We start from the raw sequence: 21,301 nt of genomic DNA, 5'->3' as shown, positions 1-21,301 counted from the left end.
TCATAACAATTACTTCTCTTTAGTTTCTTTGATAATATACGTTAAAAGAGAAGTTTGCATTGCTTTTATGCAAAGAGTAGTTAATCTCTCTCTCTCTCTCTCTCTCTCTCTCTCTCTCTCTCTCTCTCTCTCTCTCTCTCTCTCTCTCTCTCTCTCTCTCTCTCTCTCTCTCTCTCTCTCTCTCTCTCTCTCTCTCTATATATATATATATATATATATATATATATATATATATATATATATATATATATATATTCCATGACACAAGAGTATATATATGATATCTCCGGATGAAACTTTAAAACAAACACATTGGCTTGTTCATGTGTTTTTTCAATTCATAATTGTAAATAAAAGCATTACAATTACTAGAATTGCCACTCTTACTAGTGGCAGATCAAAGAGATAGTCTTAACTCCAAATCTGGTTCTTGGGTGTCACTTGATTCAGAGTTCTGACTGCTTTCGCCCCTGGAACCACTTCTATGCTTCTTGGTATCTATGTGTTGTGAGTCCTATATAATTACAGAAACCAACATATAGGTGATTTTCAATTTGTAGATGGATTAATTCACTACTAGAAAATTAATTTTCTACGACACTGAATCTAAGACGGTTCTACAGAACCGCCTTAGAATGCCACGCGGTGGCATTTTTGTAATTAACAGAATAATTTTATTTTTTTACGTCACAGAATCTAAGGCGGTTCCTTACGACCGTCTTAGAAAGGCTCACGGTGGCATTTTTGTAATAAACTCAAATGTTACGACCACGTTTGCGAAAACCGCCTTTGAAGAGTTTACGAGATGGCAGAATGGTAATTTTTTACTAGGGTACAAAGACGGTTATGTCCTAAAGACCGTCTTTGTTTTCTTAGTCGCGTATTGACTACTACCAAGAAGCCCTAGCATTTTCGCGCTCCCGTGACTTTCATGCGAACCTAGCTACCTCCCTCATTTTCTTTCGTCCCAACCTAGCTCCCTCATCCCCACTGTTATCTAGCTTTCGTGCTGCCGTGTCCCATGCCTGTTGTTTGAGTGCCATCGAAGGTCCCCCGCATCGTCTCCCCATAATAGGTTTTATACATGGTGGGCTAATTTCAGGTCAGAGGAGGTGTTCATGTTTAGGTGTCATAATTTTGTTTTAATTTTGTGCATTTTTAGTGGTGTTGTGTGAAAATGCTCTGCTCTTGGTTTTCGATTTGTTTTTCCTGTGGTTCAGTTTGGGTAGCTTCATGTTTGATTGTGTTGGTTAGAATGCAGGTTATCAAGGCCAAAAAGACAAGGCTTGGGCGTGCCCAGAAGACCAATATATGCTCATTATTCTACTGCATTGGAACTCTAGTTGTGTTAACCGGTGATTACTTGTTGTATGCTAGACCATTGGATTGCGCCTTGCTGGTATTTTCTCTTCTTTCCCTTTCATGATTTTTTATTTAATATTTAATCGTGTGGACTGTATGGTTTATGTAATGCTGGACCATTTTTTGTTTCTTTTCTGGGAACGGGTGTAGTACTAACAAGGTACATGCTATCCTGTACATTCTTTGTTTGGGGTTTCTTCATTGTACATATAATTGTTGTTTGAAAATTGAAGCATATGTTTGTGTGATTAATTTAATAATTTTGCAATTTTAAAAGTGAATAAAGACCATGTGCTATGGCAATGGTTCATTATCTACCAGCAACAAAGATTCAAGCAAAAATTTCACCCAAAAAATATCATCCTAAGAATTTCTAGTAGCTTCTAAATTATTAGGCTATTAGTTGGTGTTCATATCTTTGTTGCAACAACGAGAAAATCAGATTAGGTTCCCAAAACTAACATCCACGACAACTTCATTGGCACTGAAGATGTTTTTGCATTTAAAAAAAACTTTTAAGTGATTTTTTTTTCAACTTAATAAAAGCAAAGCAGTAAGAATCCAAGCACATACCTCAGCTTCATCCTTGGTCATTCCCTCTTTCCAGGCTTGGTCAAAGAAACCATACAAGTAACTGGAGCCAGATCCTGCAAAAGAAAAATCAAGTAAAACATAGCTTTGCAAACAAAAGCCATGCATCCCAAGGAAAATGCTAACAGGCTAGCAATTATAAATTTAGAAATAACAATGAACACAATAGAAAACCCATGCCCACATTTGCAACAAGTAATTGATATCAAGGGAATAACATGGGCAATTGATACAGAAAATATATGTATATAGGGATACTCACATGTTTAGCTGAACATGAATACAGAAATAATAATAATAAAATTGTACTTCAACACATTTTTAACAGTGAAATACCTCCGATAGCAAAAGGTTGTTGTACTATTGTTCCACCCAGAGGAACTCCATAAATTTGTCCACCTTCATATTTATCCCATCCACCAACAATTAACCCGGTCTCTAAGAAATTCTGCCAATGAAAGTAAATGTACAGCAAAGCCATAAATATTTGAGAGAGAAAGAGAAAAAGTAGGAGTATCCATCAGGCTAACACAATAGTGGATCATTCGGTAATATTTGGAATTAGAATACTTAGTTTTCCTATATCATTTAATGTCTAAGTGTAATCTAAAGATTGAAAATGGTTAGCAGCAATGATAGCTATGTAACAAAATTGTGTCAGTATCAATTCGATTCAATTAGAGGCGCATTAATCTATTGTCAATACTTTTTAAATAGTCTACCAATATTTCCCAATGAAAACAGGTAAACAGAACAATAATTAACTTGCCTGCTTTTGCCCTATTCAGATACCCACAGGCCCAGCTTGTTGAAGTGAATGCACATTGTTTGTTCAGTAAATGGTTCTCTGAAAGTGGCAAGCTGGTATGTATACATGCTTTTATGTTTCTCACTCTTTCTTGCTGTAATGGATTTGGTTGTTGAAGTGAATGCACATTGTTTGCTTATTGTTTGTTCAGTAAATTAGTTCATGTCATCCCCATCTGGACACTTAAACACATACAAAATTGTTTCCTTTTTATCCCTTTGTAAGATTCCAACAAATTTTGACTTTCCTAATATATTTTGACTTGGGTAATTTAGAATGCACAGAGAATTATGTGGTTTATTTAGTATAGTCAGAGTTGAGAATATAGATGCAATGTATATTAGTTCGCATGTGAAAAAAGGTGTGTAAGTTTGCCCTACTATTTCTTTGTTTGTATTCATTTTGTGTAGATACCACACTGTATTAGTGCCTTACTTAAAAGTGGAATCAGACAAATTATCTGTAGTTTCCTGGAAGTGAATGACCATTGACTTGCATAACATTATGTAAAAATGACCACACTGATGTTGCTTCTGAAATAAAATAAAATAAAATTTCTTTCAAAAATATTGTTTAAATGTAAAAATGTTAACTCAGTTTAAATATAAAGACATCAAAAGATATGATGAAGATGCAGTAAACACATGCATGAGAATCATAAAGAAAACCAAGACAACACACACAAATTTATATTAGTTCATCCATAAATCTTGGAGGCATCTCTAGTTCCTATAACTGTATGATTTTCATTAACATAGACACCAAATACAATGTACTGTATCTCCTCAAACATCCTCAACCTTTCCAGGATTCTTCTTCAGCCTTTACAGGCACCACCAGTATTTTAAACCTCTGTAGGTTTCACTACTCAATATTCTTCTAGCCTCTACATGGCCTTCACTATTGTTTTCTAACCTCTGCTAGCTTTCCACTAGTATGAGTGCTTACCTGTATAGGCCGTCACCATTATTGTGTAAGCCTCTACAGGCTTTTCACCCGTATTCTTAGTCTATGTAGGCTCCACTCAACCCAAGTACTATTTCACTAGTCTTTCGAAGCTTATTGTCCACCCTAACATCAACCTTGTTTTGTTCACAACCAACTCCAACAAGAGCAATCCCCAGATTGCTCTTCTGAGTTTTGGAATCACAAGGTTCAATATAAGGACAAACTCCTTTAACATCTCTTAGGATAATTTGTTCAGTGTGGATCCGCTTATAAAGGTGTTTAAAAACGCTCTATAGTGTGTGAAGAATTTGCCTCTAATCCTATATTATTTTGGCTAACAAAGACTTGTATAAAAACTTAGATGTTTTCTCTATTCAATTCAAGCTCTTTTCATCATACCCTGTATATTTTATTTCCCTTCCTTATAATGAAGTTTAACAAGTCGAGGTCATTTTAAATCCTTGAGGTATCCGTTTGTAGTAGATGGAAAAGATTGGAAGTGAAGTCGTTGAAAGTGTGAGTGGTCCCTTTCACATTGCTGGTTGTTGGCTGTCTCTGTTGTATTTAATGTTGTTTCTGAACTTTTTGTGTTCACACCTCTACTTGCCTAAGCAATCTTATGATATGGATTAATCTAACTAAAATTATATAACTCTATAACAAGTTATCTCTAAGTGATAGATACATCTTTAATCCTCTTTTCCTCATGCATCCCTGCAGTTGAGTAACTATTGTTCCTTTGAGAAATAAAAAATTAACTACTTCTATCATCAAGAAATAAAAAAGGTCAAAAATTATCTAATGTCAACTTCATGAACTCTTTGGCTTTACTGATATCTATCTGGAGAGATAACTCCAAACAAAGGTCAAAGTTCAACAGACAATCACAAATTCGGAAATATCATACTTCTTAGAACTTTAATTAAATATTTAATAGAAGCTCTATTATAGAGAAATAAACAGTGTACAGAAATGGTCTGATTGTCAAATTCATTAGCTCTTTTTGGTTTCCATCAAACCTATCAGGTGAGAGATAACTCAGTTCATCCAACACAACCCAGAAAGTTGAACAGACAATCACATATTTTACAATATAATGCTTCTTACAATTTCAGACAGTCTGTAATTATATTCTGACAACATTCTTCTAGATAGCTAATATATATCCTCAGACAAACCCAATTGCCATGAGATTAAACACGCTGTTGCTTTCACAACATTATGATTATTATTCTGAAACATCAGGCCACACTGCCAGAAAGTTTCTCCGAAGATTTGCCTATATATAGAGTCTTGGCATGAGAGGAAATAATAGAGAAAATTGTGTTTTAAAAGAGGAAAGGGACATTTCATTAAAGAATTTTACTTCATTTCCTAGAATCAATGATAAATTAGCCAAATATCCATACAGAATAACAAAGAATAAAACATCTTACAGTGGTGGACGGTGAAAATTTTTCTGTGATTACAACTCCACTTTGTCCACTGCATTTGATACTGTAACCTTCCCTCGTAATGGCCAATGTGGCTGGCTCCCATATATCAAGATATCTAGTCTGTAATATCAAGCCAAAAATATTTATAAAATAGTTAGGAGTTCTTCATAAAGAAGACTGATGGGTCAAATAATATTTTGACACTAACATTCGAAAGAAATTCATAACAATTAAGAAAACTACTTTCATTAAATTACCGAATGAGAAACTCTATACGAAGCATGTCCACTGTAAAAAGCCTTCTCTATGTGGTTCTGCATTTCAGGATCTGAGAACAAATAACTCAATAGAAAAGAAAACTTGTATCACTGTTGAAATCAAGACATGTATGATACATCCAAAGCATATAAGTCAGTTCAGATTAAAATGATTTTAACTTATCTCTTGGGATGAAATCTTATCCTCCTTGTTTCTAATATCTTTTGTTCAAATAGACATCTTTATTATTAAATTTACTTTTTATAACTTCAGCCCAATGAATGCATAAAATTTGAAATTACATCCGTCCTTTTTATAAATATTTGTCTCAAATATATATAAATTAATAAGACACACTCCATTTAAAATTGCCCAACAACTATAATGGCACAATACCCCTTTCCAAGAACATCTGATGTTGTATAAATTGTGAATTAGAGAAGTAAACTTCATATTGAAGATGTCAGAACACCAGGGGCATGTTTGGATGAGGGATTTGGGAGGGAAAGGGAAGGTAAAACTTCTGGTTAGCCTTCCCCTTGATTGGGAGTCTTCTAAAAGGAGGGAAAGGGAACAGAGACTTTTTATAAACCCTATCTTACATGCTTTTACGACTTATCCCAAGTCATGCATGGGAGACTTCATTGGTGATTGTAAAAATCACAGTACGACTTGTACTGAATTTTATCTAACATATAATATTTTTGAGGATAAAAAAAAATGCATGGGCATATATTGGATTGATTTTGTTAGTTTTTTTAGAAGAATGATACAATCATTTAAATTTAACTAACTCTCCATTTCCTCTTACTTGTCATAGTTAACACTCAAAACAGGATAAAGGTTTACCCTTCATTTCCTTTAACTGACCCTTCCTTCTCTCTTGATCCCTTTCCCTTCCCTCCTAACTCTAAAACATACCCTTACTCTTTTATAAATGCTGTGGTGGAGTCTAACTCAGTTGGTTGAGCAAGGTGTGTGAGTAGTTGTAAACCCCCCGACACTATCTTCGATTCCCACAGATAAAAAAAATACTTTGGTCGGGTAAAATAACAATTTCTCTCTCACAAGTCACAACAGCCATCATTCCCTTTTATATATTTTTTCCCATTTTCTACAACACATGACAAATGATAGGAGCTTAATCACAAAAAGACTATAGTAAATTACCCCAATGCACAACAATTCACAGTAAAACTCACCACAGACTTGCAATTATTTACTGTAAATCATTCAAGTTACACAGAAGGAAGAAACAAATAAACTTCAGAAATATTAAGATATAGATACTCACCACAAGCAATCTTTTTATTATCATTGGCAAAAACCTTCACAGGTTCTCCCTATAACCACAAAATGCATGAGATATAGTATAAAAAAAGACTAGATATCCAATAGCAGAAAATCAAACGCTGTCTAACTCAGTTTACAAAATACACATTCATGAATTGTTTTAGCTTCCCACTTCAGAAGTTACTTTTTAAGCATAATGCACTATAGTGCACTCAAAGCTCAAACCCTGCCCCCAGTATACTCAAATTCACTGTACGATCAATGAAGATTACAACTAGTAGTTGCTTATTTCCACCATAGAGCTACTTGAAATTCTTAATTCCTTGTTGGGTTGCCCAAGTGACTTTTTGGGACAAGTTGCATATCAGGCAAAACCCGTAACATAAATAAATACAAGCCACATTATAACAATTCACTCATTTTTTGCATATATGTGTAAGACTGCCATCATAGCAAGAGGGAAAAAGTACCTTGCGCTTCCTGTTATCCAGAGGAACCAATTTATTAGTAATATTTTTTTTTGTAGCATTCCATTTTATTTTATTTTTGGAATTGTCTGCACAATGTTTCGTCTTTCCCCAACAGTTATAAATTGCTAATGATATTATTTGTCTTGAATTGGTTCCTTTGACTCTGCATGGATTCATTCCCCCTCCCTATTAACTAATTATATAATATGATGAAATAAGAAATTGCTTAGTGGCTTTCTATAATTAGGACATGAGGCTGCTATGTTTGGTTTGGAAAAGATAAGAGGGACCATATACATATATATAAGTGTGTTTGAGAGAGAGAATTAGGGCGTGAACATGGAAAAGATAAAAGGGGGTTGGCTGTTCTCCACTGCTACAACACTACTCTTATTGTGGTCTTACAAGCTTTGCTATGATGCAGGTGTTACTGTTAAGGCGTGTGGCGACTGTTAAGGATAGCAATATAGTTGATACACTTCCATTTAGCATACTGTCATCTCATTGAAAGTTGCATCCCCGACAACCAAGATTTCCTTACTATCATCGTTCGAGGTATGTATGTGATTCTCACACTTATGTGCTTAAGTATTATAGGCAATGGTTAACATGTTACTATTCTTTTGTAGTACATTGTATTTCATTGAGTGAGCCATAGTTCCCCGTTTGAGATTGAATACAACGATTAATACGGATAGTTTGGATTAATTGTTGTATTCAAACTTGAATTGTCCGTTTGGACAGTTTGGGAAGACAAATTGTTTTTACTTCATTTTGACTTATAAGTTAAGTATGTTGTGTTATTTTTGACTAAATTTCGAGCAATGCATCTTGCTTTGTTCTCTGGGTGCATACATGATAGGCGTGAATTGATGTCACCCCTTTCATGTTGTGTACTTGGAGACCAAAGCGAAATGCTGCCGAAATTTTGTCAAAATTAACATAACCGTCTTAACTTGTTTGTTTGAATGAAGTAAAAAATTGTCTTTCCGAATGGGGTAGGGTCATACCTTTTTATGAAAAAGAGAGGTTGACATGCATATCGGTTAATGTGCGGGCTATGGCAGTACACCAAAATGGATCGAAGTTGGATGACAAGACCACGCATAAGTGACGAGTATGATAATGGAGTTGAAGATTTCTTGCAATTTGCCAAACATAATGCAGCACCCATTGGTGGACTATACTTATGTCCATGTGTTAATTGTTTGAATGGACGACGACAATCTTTGGATGACATTAGAACACATCTTATATGTGATGGTATCAGTCCAAATTATACGAAATGGATTTGGCATGGTGAATTACCACAAATGTCATCAAGCCCTTCGACTGCTCCAGTTGACGAAGAAGTTGGTGATCGTATAGAAGACATGCTACGTGATCTTGGACAAGAGGGTTTTAGGCAAGCACATTCACCTTACTATGAAAGCTTAGATACTGATTCTACGACTCCATTGTATATGGGATGCACAAAGTACACACGGTTATCAGCGGTCTTAGGTTTGGTGAATTTGAAAGCAAGATTTGGGTGGAGTGACAAAAGTTTCAACGAATTACTTTTGTTATTGAAGAATATGCTTCCTGTAGATAACACATTACCCAAGAACCATTACGAGGCAAAGAAGATATTATGCCCTGTGGGTATGGAATACCACAAAATACATGCATGCCCTAATGATTGTATTTTGTATAGACATCAATTTGCTGAAATGCGCAGCTGCCCTACATGTGGAGCGTCACGTTACAAAGTGAAGTCTGATGAAAGCAGTGTTGATGGAAGCACATACAAAGATTGTCCATCAAAAGTGTGTTGGTATCTTCCAGTAATACCAAGGTTTAAGCGATTGTTTGCTAATGCACAAGACGCAAAAAACCTAACATGGCATGCTGATGGGAGGATTAAAGATGGATTGCTCCGTCATCCTGCTGATTCTCCTCAATGGAAGTCAATTGATGAGTTGTATCCGGAATTTGGACAAGATCCCAGAAACCTAAGGGTTGGTCTCGCCTCCGATGGAATGAATCCTTTTGGGAACTTGAGCTGCAACCACAGTTCCTGGCCTGTTTTGCTGATGATTTACAACCTTCCTCCTTGGTTGTGCATCAAACGGAAGTACATAATGATGTGTATGATGATAGCCGGTCCCAGACAGCCAGGAAATGACATTGATGTGTATCTTGCTCCGTTGATTGAAGACCTCAGGAAATTGTGGGTAGAAGGGGTTGATGTGTATGACAGGAATGCTCAGGAGACATTCAGGTTGCGTGTAATGATTTTTTGCACCATTAACGACTTTCCGGCATATGGGAATTTGAGTGGATATAGCGTCAAAGGCCACCACGCATGTCCTATATGTGAGAAAGACACAACTTACCTCCAATTAAAGCATGGGAAGAAGACAGTGTATACAAGACATCGAAGATTTTTAAAAGCTTTTCACCCATACAGGCGAATGAAGAAGGCATTTAATGGCACATCTGAGTTTGACAGTGCACCGATTCCTTTGTCAGGTCATGAAGTTTTTGATCGGGTGAAGAACATCGTCACTATATATGGGAAGACACAAAAAAAGGATGGGTCCCACAACCAGCTTTGGAAGAAAAAGTCTATATTTTTTGATCTGCCTTACTGGTGTCATTTAGATGTGAGACATTGCTTAGATGTTATGCATGTTGAGAAAAATGTATGTGATAGTCTAGTTGGGACACTGCTAAACATTAAAGGCAAGACAAAAGATGGTTTGAAATGCCGTCAAGATTTAGTAGAGATGGGCATACGACAACAGTTGCACCCAGTTTCAAAAGGTGTTCGAACTTATTTGCCGCCTGCATCTCATACAATGTCAAAGACTGAGAAAAAAAGCTTTTGTCATTGTCTGAAAAATGTCAAAGTCCCACAAGGATACTCTTCAAATATAAAGAGCCTTGTATCTGTGAGTGATATGAAATTGGTTGGCTTGAAGTCTCATGATTGTCACGTTTTAATGCAACAATTATTGCCTATAGCCATCCGGGGTATATTGCCTGACAAAGTAAGAGTTGCAATAACTAGATTGTGTTTTTTCTTCAATGCCATCTGCAGCAAAGTAATCGACCCAAAACAGTTGGATGATTTGGAAAATGAGGCTTCCATTATCATTTGTCAATTGGAGATGTATTTTCCACCTGCATTTTTTGACATAATGGTTCACTTGGTTGTTCATCTAGTTCGAGAAATACGATTGTGCGGGCCCGTTTATCTGCGTTGGATGTATCCGGTTGAGCGGTACATGAAGGTATTGAAAGGTTATACGAAAAATCGATATCGCCCCGAAGCAAGCATTGTTGAAAGGTATGTGGCTGAAGAAGCCATTGAGTTTTGTTCTGAGTACATTGAAAATGGTTCACCTGTCGGTCTTCCTGAAAGCCGTCACGAGTCCACCCGACAAGGCAGGGGTACACGAGGATTCAATGTTGTAACCATGGATCGGGAACAGGTCTCTCAAGCGCATTTATATGTACTAAACAACACTGCTGAAGTTATACCGTACTTAGATGCTCACAAGGAATATGTTGCAGCTTGTCACCCAAACATGAATATGATGCGCGTGTTGCAGGAGCACAATAGGAGTTTCATTAATTGGTTTAGAAAAACAATTTTTGGAATTAACACTGCTTCTAAGACATTAACAATGTTAGCTGTTGGGCCTAATCTGAATGTCCTTACTTGGAAGGGGTATGATATCAACAATTATTCATTTTACACAAAATCGCAGGATGATCACAGTGTTGTACAAAACAGTGGAGTCACCATTGATGCTCATTCAGACCACTTTAGTAGTGCAGTGGATAACCATCCTATTCGAGCGTCCATGCCTTATTATGGACAAATCAAGGAAATTTGGGAGCTTGATTATGGTGAATTTAGAGTGCCTGTTTTCAAGTGCCAATGGGTTAATGGAAATGCAGGTGTCCGACAAGACAAAATGGGGTTTACTTTGGTTGACCTTCAAAGGATTGGTTATAAGGACGAGCCATTCATCCTGGCAGCACAAGCTAGACAGGTGTTCTATGTTGAAGATCCCAACGACTCAAGATGGTCAGTTGTTCTTCAGGGGAAAACAATTGGTATATCTCCCAATATTGATGCTTCAACCCTTGATGTTAACGACATGCCGACCTTCTCCACAGAAATGCCTCCCGTAAATGATGAAAATGAGGAGGATGATGTATATGCAAATCGTATCGATCATGACGAAGGTTTATGGGAAAATACATCTACTTGAATGCGGTATATAACACCATTTTGTTTACCTTATCCATTGTCATTTTAAATTTCTTATTATTTGTATTTCATTACTATTTGATGCATTTATGTTGTGGTAATTTAGTTGGCTTAATTTATTTTCGTATTTCTATGCAGGCATGGCAACACCCCCGAGGTCCCCGCCTCCACCAGGAGATTCTCCTACGGAAACCACAAAAAAGAAGACTAGACAAACTACCAGGATGCGAAGGTTGACTGCCAAAAGCTTAGATCAACCACGACCAACTGTCCACGTCAACCCTTCTACTGGTAGAGGATCTGGCCCTCATAAAGAAAAATTTCATAGTTACCTGGGGGTAGTGGCACGGGAGAAAATCCCTATCATTCATACAACTTGGAAGGATGTCCCAGAAACTCTAAAAGTTCTTGTATGGGATGACATTTTGGTAAGTACGCTAAACTGGTAACTACATGTGTCTCAGAATCTGCATGTTATTTATGAAACTACAATGGCTTTGAATTTGGGATCCATAACTGTGGTTTGTAGTTCTGGAAGGTTTTCTGCTTGTATTAGCCACATTTGCCTGAAATTTCAGTAACCATGACTGTGATTGCAACTGTAATTTAAATCCTTGGATACTATCAACTGAAAATATTTATGAAGATGTTTTATGAATTAGATTGTTCTGCTCAATGGGATGAGTAAACATGAATTGGATTGATATGCAGATAGAAGTATGAGAGGTTGTACTTATTGATTTAGATGTCAGAATAGGAATTGGATTGTTATGAATTTAAAAGATTTTTAACTCCCTATCTTTTGTTATTTTTAACTCTATTTCATTTTCTGGCTTCAGTTCCTCAACATTTTTAAATGTTTCCAACTCCATATCTTTTGAGATTTTTAACTCTGTTTCTTTTTCTGGCTTCAATTCCTCAGCATTCTTTACTGTTTTCAACTCCAGATCTTTTGACATTTTTAACTCTGTTTCTGTTTCTGGCTTCAGTTCCTTTACATTATTTACGAGGTTCAAATCCAGAACTTTTGACACATTCAACTCTGCTGCCTTCTCTGGTTTCAGCTCCTCTACATTCTTTACTTTGTTCAAAACCAGAAGTTTTGACACTTTCAACTCTACTGCTTTCTCTGGTTTCAACTCCTCTGCATTCTTTATTTTGTTGAAATCCAGATCTTTTGGCACTTCAACCTCTAACTTTTTTTGTGGCTTCAATTCTTCTAAATCCTTGACCATATTCAACTCCTTATTTTTTGACACTTTCAACCTTGCTTCTTCTTTTGGCTCCCCTACATAATTTAAAAGAATGCATTCTCAAGGAAACACGAAAGGTGAACACAGTCTGCAACTCTATAATGATACACCTTTTAAATTATGAAAATAACAATCCAGAAATAAAAACCAACAAAACCCTTAAAATATGTAACTAAGAAATTCTTCAAGTATCTTTCTCAGGGATTTGAAATATCTATGAGAGAAAAAGTGGAGGAAAGAAAACAGCTTAGAGCCATACATTAGTGAAGCGTCCTCTGACCATGGTCTCTGGGGATTGGATTTCATCTTTACTATATATCTGAACTTTTTCATGGTCAAGCCCATTCTTGAAATCTCCATTAATAGGAGAGAGATCTGGTGAATTGGGTGGGCAGATTAGGATCACCTTCAGCTTATTTTCTTCTATATATTTACTTCCATCTTTAACAAACTGCCATCAGCAAATAAATAAGTCAAAAGATATAAACTAATACAAAATCTACCAGAGTTCAAAATCACAGACTAATAAATATCCATACCAAGCGGGAAGTAACATCTTCACTGATTGTTTCGGCAGGAACCTTTGTACTCTGGATTAAGAACTTGTCCTTGCACACCATATCTTCAGGTGCTTCCCTTTGGGGTTGCATTGTAACTGTTTGATGACAAAATAAATACAATGAAAATTGAATTTGGGGAGGGAGGGGGTGACAGAAACTAAGATGCTAGAATTAATTTCCACGTGTGTGGATTCATCTTCAACTGTTGTTCCTGGAAAAACGACATTCCTTAAACTGTTTTTTTATGGCATCACAAGAATATGTATTTTCTGAACACCAAAGTTAATTGTGACAAATAATATGGGACAGGTCTTTTCATATATTGGCCCCAATATACACCCCCATTTCAAACATGAGGCGCTGTTGAGGTTGAGCAACTTCTGAGTGTTATTACCACCTTGCCCTTATATATATCTTGCTTAAAAGAAGAATAAAAATGTAAACAGAAAAAGAATCAATGACATATATGTTTGATTGTACGTAATTTGTTAATGACGACATATTTATCCATCTATTGTTGTGCTGCCTTCAATTCTGTTTTTTCATTGAGAATTTACATCAAGACTCTGAATTCATGTAACATATATATAAACATTTTAAAAAGTCTTATTCTTGGATTAAATATTGTATTCCGTTGCCATAGTTTTTTTTACCAAAGGTCTTAATAATTTACATCTTATTCCCATTACATATCATAAAAAAAATATAAATGTCTTTTTTTTCTTCATTAAATACAAATGTATTTCCCTCACTATTTTGGAGTTATGGCAGGCAGATGTACCTAATCCATGAATACTACTGAAAGGAATTCTTGATTCCCATTTCTTGGTACTAGCAGGTAATTTAATTAAGGGATGGAAGATCTCTCTGCAAAATTGATGCACTCACTGAGATATTGATCCTAAGGCAATGTTAAATGGAGAGAGGGTGGCTTGCTTCATGAGACATAAAATTTTGGCAATCATCTTAAAGAAGAGCATTGCTATTGCAATTTGGTTATTGGTACATGACAGACCGACAAGGTGTAATTAAACAAGGGCAGACATTAGCCAGCTCAATTGCTTTGGCATCAGTGCCTAATTAGGGGACATTCAGGATTAATTTAGTACAGTTTTTCTTATAATTGCAAAAATACTGTGCTTAACAGTGCCCATAGATCTTGAGCATTTACTTGGGATTTTAAAAATATTCTCTAATTTTTGGCAGAGAAGCAAAATAGTTATGAAACAGCAGGTTAGGTTTACTAAAATAACATGAGCTGTCCATTTACTAAAATAAAAAATTGTATTATTGAGTGCCACCTGGTACTAGTATCCCCCCATTAAGAGCAAACACTCATGAATAATAATGGAGTTTTTATTTTTATTTTTTGGGGGGTACGTACTGAAGACAAGCATTGATTCAAGTGCAAATTTCGATACATATATGTAGTTTTAGACTGTGCATTGTATTAGGGAAAAATGCTTCCATATATGTAGTTTTTAGTAATGTACAACAATAAGGTATAGTAGACTGTTTTGTCAACTTTTTATAAGCAGCTTGCAACCTTCTAGTGACTGGTACATATATTATTTAATTGCAGTGGAAATGTGGTCTATGCAGTAACAAATTTAACTTTGTCTATTTATTATTTTAGGCCAAATTTGACATACCTGAAGGTTTAACTGCGAAGAAGAAGGTTATGTCCACCGTTGGGACCAGATGGAGGCAATTTAAGTCCTCCCTGACGACCAGATATGTATATGCTGAGAATGACGATGAACAAAACAAGGATCCATCTGCTAAGTATGGTATTGATCAAAATACATGGGAAGAATTTGCAAAGACTCGACAGACCCCTACTTGGAAGGTTTAAATTTCAATCTTTTTACATAACATTTTAGTTACGTAATTTAGTTGTTAATGTCAAACATGTTTGAGTTGTATTTGAAAATGATGACAGGGAATACGCAAAAAAGCACAAGAAATTCAAAAATTCAATGAATCTCCCCATGTACTCTCTCGTGGAGGCTACGATGTGCTTGAAAAAAAATTAATGGCCGAGAAAACCAAGTCAAGACTGAATGAAGGTGAAAATAGTCAAAATGCAGATATGGTCGTCAACCCTCCATCCCCTATTGCGAGACATGAGAAGTGGAAAAAGGCTAGGACAAACAAATTTGGACAAATGACATCTGCAGCAGCTCAAGAAATCGCAGACAAAATTGTAAGTTTAATATATGGCACAATTATAAATTGTAATTTGTAACCATAACCACAAGTTAATTTGTTGTCAATGTCATAGGATGAATTACAAGAACAAGCTACACAGGGAGCTTTTGTCCCACATGGTCGTCAAGACATCCTAAACACTGCCATTGGTCGTCCAGAGCATCCTGGACGTGTTCGTGCCGGTGGACATGGTGTGACCATAACCAGCTACTTTGGACATGCTTCCTGTGGGTCCCACAGTTCTTCGCCTGCGATCACCGCCGAAAGATTGGTTGAAATCATACAAACTATAAAGCAAGAGGTGAAGAAAGAGGTAGAAGACGAGAACAAAGACCGTATGGACAAGATGAAAATGGAGTTGGATGCGATCAAGAGTGAATTATCCCAAATTCATACGCAACAGTCAGCTCCCCCAAGACCGTCTAACCCTGACGTATTTGTTGCACGTGTTAGCACGAAAGAGAGTTGTGCTGAAGCTGCTAATAATGTTGTTGGTAACGAGCGGTCTACATTTGATACATGTAGTATGGGCTTCTACATTGTTTGTGGTGACAGTACACAGCTGGTGGCAGGGGGAAAGGTCTTTGGAGTAGGTGGCTTGATACACACAGTTGCTTATGGAGATGATGTAGTAAGGGTGTGTGTTGACACTGTATACGATGGTGAAGCCATTGTCCCGTTACCCACTTCAGAGATTCAATATGTCAGGGACGCCGTGAACTCATTCATTGGATGGCCCAGACATCTAGTGAAACCTTTATCTTATGTAAGTAATATAATAATCCCCCTACCAAATTGTCATTTGAATACACACTTGTAATATTTGTTAAGTTGTTGATTAATTTTAATACTTATTTTCTTGTACGACTTAGGATTCTGACCTTAATGTGCGGAAGCCAGTTGAACATAGTAGTGATGCAAAGCTTGCAGGTGAATCCGATCCATTGGGAGAGTTGATGAAGATATTGTTTTATGTGTACCAGAATCCAGTGGAAGTGCCGTGGGAGGCGAACCAATTTGGACTTCCTGAGATTGGGGCAAAATTTTACATCACACATGCAGATCTAGCAGAAATAATATCAGGTGACAAGTGTTTAAACATAGCGATACTACAATTGTGGACCATGTAAGTCATTTTCCTACAACCTTTATGTTTGATTACCTGATAACCATTATTTTTACATTCAAACATTTAAAATAATCATGACTTGTCTTCGAAATAGATTTATGAATGAGTGCGGTAGAAGCAAAGCTGATCAGTCACTATATGGTTTGCTGGAGCCTCAATCTATACAAAATGCTAAGGAAAGACGTCAACAATGCCAACAATACATTGAAACATGGGTCAAGGAATCACAAAGGCAGTTGTATTTAGGAGCTTACTTGAATCAGTAAGTTCAATTGTTCTTTGAATTTAAGTTTTTTTTTTGTTGTTGTACAATTCTGTTATTATAATTGTCCAATTCAGGGCACATTGGCAACTATTTGTTCTCCACCCAAGGGAAAACACGGTCGTTTGGTTTTGTTCTCTGAGGAAGAAGCCTGATATTAACATCAAAGGCGCAATTAACAGGTTCTATTCAAATATACAAATCATGGCATCCTTTAGTTGGTAATTGTTGTTACATATACAACAAAAATGGTTGTCATATATATGCTATTTTTTTTAAACTAGTGCAATGAAGACAATAACCAGTTCTTTTGAAGGCATGTCTAATCAAGGTGCACCTCGGTGGGTTGAACCCAAGGTAATCAATACTTGTTTGTAGTGAACCGTTTTTCTCATACATTAAGTGTTGAATGTTAAGTAACCATTAAAAATGTTATATGTAGACTAATGTGCAAAGTGGAGGGTTTGAGTGCGGATATTATGTCATGCACTGGATGTGGTGCATCGTGACTGCCGGTTTGAAAGATGACTGGCACAAGGTAAACATAATGCATGAAGTTACAATTGTAACTTTGGTTAATATTTGTTAAGTTACTAATAATTTTTTCTAATGTTAATTTTGTAGTGGTTCTCTGATGGTTCATCGTTAGACGTGGAGGCCATCACATCAGTTCGACAAAAATGGGCAACATACTTTTTATCTTTTAGGAAAAGCAGTTGCTAAATTTGATTTGTATTATGTACAAGTACATTTTTCCTGTGGTTTCATCAAAGAATTAGAACAATTATGGCTACAACTTTGTATGTTGGATACATTAGAGGATCATTAATTCAAAAAAGGGTATTCAATTTGCATGATTACAATTGTTGGCTACAATTATGTCATTTGATGCTATTGTTCAGATTTCATTTGATGTTATTATTTAATTTGCATGGTCTGATATAATTTATAGGTACCAGAGATCAATGTAAAAAAAATTGCATCAATAAAACGAAGTAAATAAAAAAAAAAATTAGACATACAAAGACGGTTCCCTAAAACGTCGTAAAATGACAACATAATGTAGACCTACAAAGACGGTTTTCATAACCGTCGTAAATTGGCTTAACATACAAAGACGTTTCCTATAAAACGTCGTAAAATGACAACATAATGTAGACCTACAAAGACGGTTTTCATAACCGTCGTAAATTGGCTTAACATACAAAGACGTTTCCAATAAAACGTCTTCGTATGCAGTCTTGACATGTCATCTAAGACGGTCACAAAGACCATCGTAAATTGGGATAAAATACAAAGACGGTCCTCAAAACCGTCTTAAAATGTAAATTTTGATTGTCACCTACTAAGACGGTTATCGTAACCGTCTTTATAATCCAAAATTATCTGTTCACTTTAAGACGGTTATAGGAGAAACGTTGTAATATTTGACGCATACTAAGACGGTTATACATAACCGTCATAGTATTAAAACCTTACAACGACGGTTTTCATAACCGTCGTAAAATAGCTCATACATTTTACGACGTTGGCATTAACGACGGTTAAAAACCGTCGTGACATGGGCATAAGAACCGACTTAAAATCCAAATTTTCTAGTAGTGATTATTGGATGGCAAATATAGGTTTTTTGTGTAGAATATTAAATGAGATTTATACAAGTTGAAAAGAAATCCTTACATATAGGTTAAGTAAAGGTCTAGTTTGAGCAGTGGAATGTTCCCATCTGGTTTGCAACAAAGAATTAATTAAAGATATATATTAGCCTAGAAATTCTTGATAACAAAGAATTATAGAACAGAATGAGAAGAACAAACATGTATTGCTCTTTGCTCATATATAATGAGAAAAAATCTAATATAGGGCTGGAAAAATTAAGTACCTTGCAGTATTAGTTGGCTGTGAATCTCCATATCTAATGCTTGTTCTTTCATATTCGGGTAGGGACATCTGCACAAGCAAACAGTGTTGTCCAATTTCAAGATCTACGATCCAAACTCACTCTTGCCATAATATATATATATATAACTAAACCCACATGGACATGTTATAAAACACAAGAATTATTACTTGTACGTTTTTGCAACAAAAATGATTTGAATGACATTTTTGGCTCTTTTAATTGCTTTATTTTTAACTCACATACTTTTCAATTAGCAGAACACCCCATCCTTCCCTTTTCTCCTAGGGTTAATTAGTACTACCCTTGCACTTTCAAATTCAACCAAACATATAGGAGATAATTAATCCAGATTCAAAAAAAAAAGATTGCTAGGGTTATGCTATATATATATATATATATACATACATAAATTTCAATAATAAGAAGAAATCATTTCCTAATTATAAAAAACAAGGGTTAGAAAAATAAACTACCTTGATCGAATTGCTTTGGGGACAATTTCAGCCCACTTGCATATATTGTTTTAAGTCATAGTTACTGACAATTATGAAACTATATGTGTGGAACATGTTCACTCATCACAAAAAATTGAAAACGAATAAGTTAAACATATATGGTACAAATAAAGCTATAGCATGCCTGTAGAAGTGTAAAATCAATTGAGATCGGTTGAAGAAAAGCCAAAAACTACTCATACCACAATGTTGGGTTGGAAGCCATATGAAGGTGAGTATGATGTAGATGAGTAAGAAAAAGATGATGATGATGATGATGGTACTGATGAATAGGGTGTTTGCACCCTTGGATCTTCCTGCATGTTGATCAGGAATTAATTAGCAAAATCCCCCCAATATTGAATTCCAAAATCCAAGCCAAAAATATTGCTATCATAGTTTTTGAGAGAAAAGAAAAAGGTACTCTTACATTGTTAAAGTTAGATGGGTAAGGAGAGTGCAGAGGAGGATGATAGCCACCACAAGCCATTTGACCATGTAATCTGATTTTCTCCAACTGAGCAACACCTAATCCTCTTTGGGGTTGCTTTGACTTGTCTTGATTGTTCTTCTTCCCTTTTCTTGAAGAAGATGATGAAGAAGAACCACTTACTCTTTCATTTCCCATGTTTGGTTCTCCAAAATAACTACTATCCATGCCTCTTCTCTTGTCTTGATTGTGGTAGCTTTTTGGCAAATCCCGGAAGAACTGCTTCCACTTAATTTTCTTGCAGGAAATCAGAGATCTCCTATGCTCTCTTTTAAGCTTCTAACAAACCCAGGAATAATTGCATCGCTGGATCAGATTTTGTATAGATTTCAATGTTAAGTTATATATACACGCCTAGATTCTATGCTCCTAATTTATCTCTCTTTCTCTACCCTTTAACTTCATTATTTTTTTAGGAAAAATTTTAATCATTGATTAAGAAATTAAAAAAATATTTTTATTGAGATATGTAAAAAAAATGTTGTTCATGCATGATTCTTTTTTACGTTTTTTTATTATAATCTTTATAATAAATATTTTTTTTATTTTAATTCTTTAATTAATGTCTTAAGATTACTTATTAACAATTTTTTTAGACAGTAATGATTGTTTTTTTTTATTAATTTTTTTCCTATTTGTCATACAGACTTTGGAGATCGACTATCTCTGAAAGCGATTGTCTCTCATATAAAATGTTAAAAAAGCTGTATTGGAAAACTCTATATAGCCACGCGCCACAAGGTTGGCTGCAAATAAAATATGCAATTTTTTTTATTTATTGTCCATATTATATGAGCTCTCATTGAATATATATTTGCATTGATTTTCTTTAAGATGTTTGCTCAAACTTTCTTTCTATTAAAATATTGATTAGTATGTGTTACGCTATATATGCCGAGGATGATGATGATGATGAGGTTGGCACTTCTCAGTCTCACTGCAATCAGCATATATAAGCCTTCTAAAGTGGGATGTAGGTGATTAATTAATTGTCTTTGATTCTTCTCTACTTGATGGGTATTTTTAGGGTACTTTTATATAAGATTGTTTTGATTACACTTATCAAAGTAGATTACATAGCTTTGTGTACCAAGAATATATATATATATATATATATATATATATATATATATATATATATATATATATATATATATATATATATATATATAAAAGATAACAAAGAGTTAAGTAGGTTCCACTCTGCATGTGGTTTCCTAGTTCTCGGTCAATTTGTCTCAGCTGATAGTACCCTAAAAGGCCTGACCTGAAAAGCACCAGCTGTAAAATTCCATACAAGTAACTTGTTAAGAAGGGAAAGTAATAAATCAAATTTAGTAATGAATTATTTAAAATGTTAATTTGAGACCAAATCATGTATGAATTGCAAATCCCGAAAATCTTTTCCATTTTGAAGTTTTTAAAAGTAATTGATTTCTGGTAGAGTTAATAATTAGAATCCACAAATTTATTTTATCTTGATCTAAATGTAAAAGTTGCTTAATCAATAAGAAGGGAGGCATACATAGAGATTGAGATAGCTCAAACAATATATACCTAAAAAAA

At 35.3% G+C, this 21,301-nt stretch overlaps 3 protein-coding genes and 1 long non-coding RNA gene across 5 annotated transcripts; 2 read left to right on the top strand and 2 right to left on the bottom strand.

Annotated features, from left to right (window-relative positions):
* Window positions 1–257: 257 nt before the first annotated feature.
* LOC114417973 (protein SPEAR3-like) lies at window positions 258–20,086 on the bottom strand. Of its 2 annotated transcripts, XR_003667962.1 has the most exons (6): window positions 19,676–20,086; window positions 19,449–19,562; window positions 18,731–18,798; window positions 18,529–18,574; window positions 13,226–13,341; window positions 12,987–13,137 (listed from the first exon to the last, which is right to left on the bottom strand). XR_003667962.1 is itself a non-coding variant. In XM_028383082.1 (5 exons), the coding sequence occupies exons 1-5, from the start codon at window positions 19,901–19,903 to the stop codon at window positions 398–400; spliced, it is 573 nt and encodes a 190-aa protein (XP_028238883.1). In that variant the 5' UTR covers window positions 19,904–20,084; the 3' UTR covers window positions 258–397. The 2 variants fall into 2 exon arrangements, 1 of the variants encoding a protein (XP_028238883.1); XM_028383082.1 differs by lacking the exons at window positions 12,987–13,137; window positions 13,226–13,341 and adding an exon at window positions 258–514 and having other exon boundaries at window positions 19,676–20,084.
* On the top strand, window positions 996–2,948 carry LOC114417985. Its single transcript, XR_003667963.1, has 3 exons — window positions 996–1,102; window positions 1,221–1,399; window positions 2,742–2,948. It is a non-coding gene; the product is annotated as an uncharacterized LOC114417985 (long non-coding RNA).
* On the bottom strand, window positions 1,879–7,358 carry LOC114417965. The gene is made up of 6 exons (XM_028383070.1): window positions 7,167–7,358; window positions 6,698–6,746; window positions 5,403–5,473; window positions 5,146–5,265; window positions 2,290–2,401; window positions 1,879–2,009 (listed from the first exon to the last, which is right to left on the bottom strand). Exons 1-6 carry the CDS (start codon window positions 7,341–7,343, stop codon window positions 1,894–1,896), a joined length of 645 nt encoding a protein of 214 aa, XP_028238871.1. The 5' UTR covers window positions 7,344–7,358; the 3' UTR covers window positions 1,879–1,893.
* Window positions 14,734–17,709, top strand: LOC114406158. The gene is made up of 10 exons (XM_028368759.1): window positions 14,734–14,748; window positions 14,883–15,095; window positions 15,189–15,452; window positions 15,531–16,223; window positions 16,330–16,583; window positions 16,681–16,848; window positions 16,926–17,030; window positions 17,133–17,205; window positions 17,291–17,386; window positions 17,473–17,709. Exons 1-10 carry the CDS (start codon window positions 14,734–14,736, stop codon window positions 17,569–17,571), a joined length of 1,980 nt encoding a protein of 659 aa, XP_028224560.1. The 3' UTR covers window positions 17,572–17,709.
* Window positions 20,087–21,301: the final 1,215 nt, after the last annotated feature.

The sequence above is a fragment of the Glycine soja genome, chromosome 1 (assembly GCF_004193775.1).
Source record: "Glycine soja cultivar W05 chromosome 1, ASM419377v2, whole genome shotgun sequence".
In the NCBI taxonomy this organism is placed as follows: Eukaryota; Viridiplantae; Streptophyta; class Magnoliopsida; order Fabales; family Fabaceae; genus Glycine; species Glycine soja.
This window is presented reverse-complemented; position numbering and strand designations above follow the sequence as displayed.

What these genes read in the sequence shown, in the direction of transcription:
- LOC114417965 (XM_028383070.1), bottom strand. Translation starts at nt 7,343, where the DNA reads ATGAATCCATGCAGAGTCAAAGGAACCAATTCAAGACAAATAATATCA. An exon ending in CGTATAGAGTTTCTCATTCG is followed by an intron (nt 5,266 to 5,402) that starts GTAATTTAATGA and finishes TTGATATTACAG; the next exon opens with ACTAGATATCTTGATATATG. An exon ending in AATTTTCACCGTCCACCACT is followed by an intron (nt 2,402 to 5,145) that starts GTAAGATGTTTT and finishes TTTCATTGGCAG; the next exon opens with AATTTCTTAGAGACCGGGTT.
- LOC114406158 (XM_028368759.1), top strand. An exon ending in GACAGACCCCTACTTGGAAG is followed by an intron (nt 15,096 to 15,188) that starts GTTTAAATTTCA and finishes AAATGATGACAG; the next exon opens with GGAATACGCAAAAAAGCACA. An exon ending in ATACTACAATTGTGGACCAT is followed by an intron (nt 16,584 to 16,680) that starts GTAAGTCATTTT and finishes TCTTCGAAATAG; the next exon opens with ATTTATGAATGAGTGCGGTA.
- LOC114417973 (XM_028383082.1), bottom strand. Translation starts at nt 19,903, where the DNA reads ATGGATAGTAGTTATTTTGGAGAACCAAACATGGGAAATGAAAGAGTA. An exon ending in ACCCATCTAACTTTAACAAT is followed by an intron (nt 19,563 to 19,675) that starts GTAAGAGTACCT and finishes ATCAACATGCAG; the next exon opens with GAAGATCCAAGGGTGCAAAC. An exon ending in GACCTTTACTTAACCTATAT is followed by an intron (nt 515 to 18,528) that starts GTAAGGATTTCT and finishes GTAATTATATAG; the next exon opens with GACTCACAACACATAGATAC.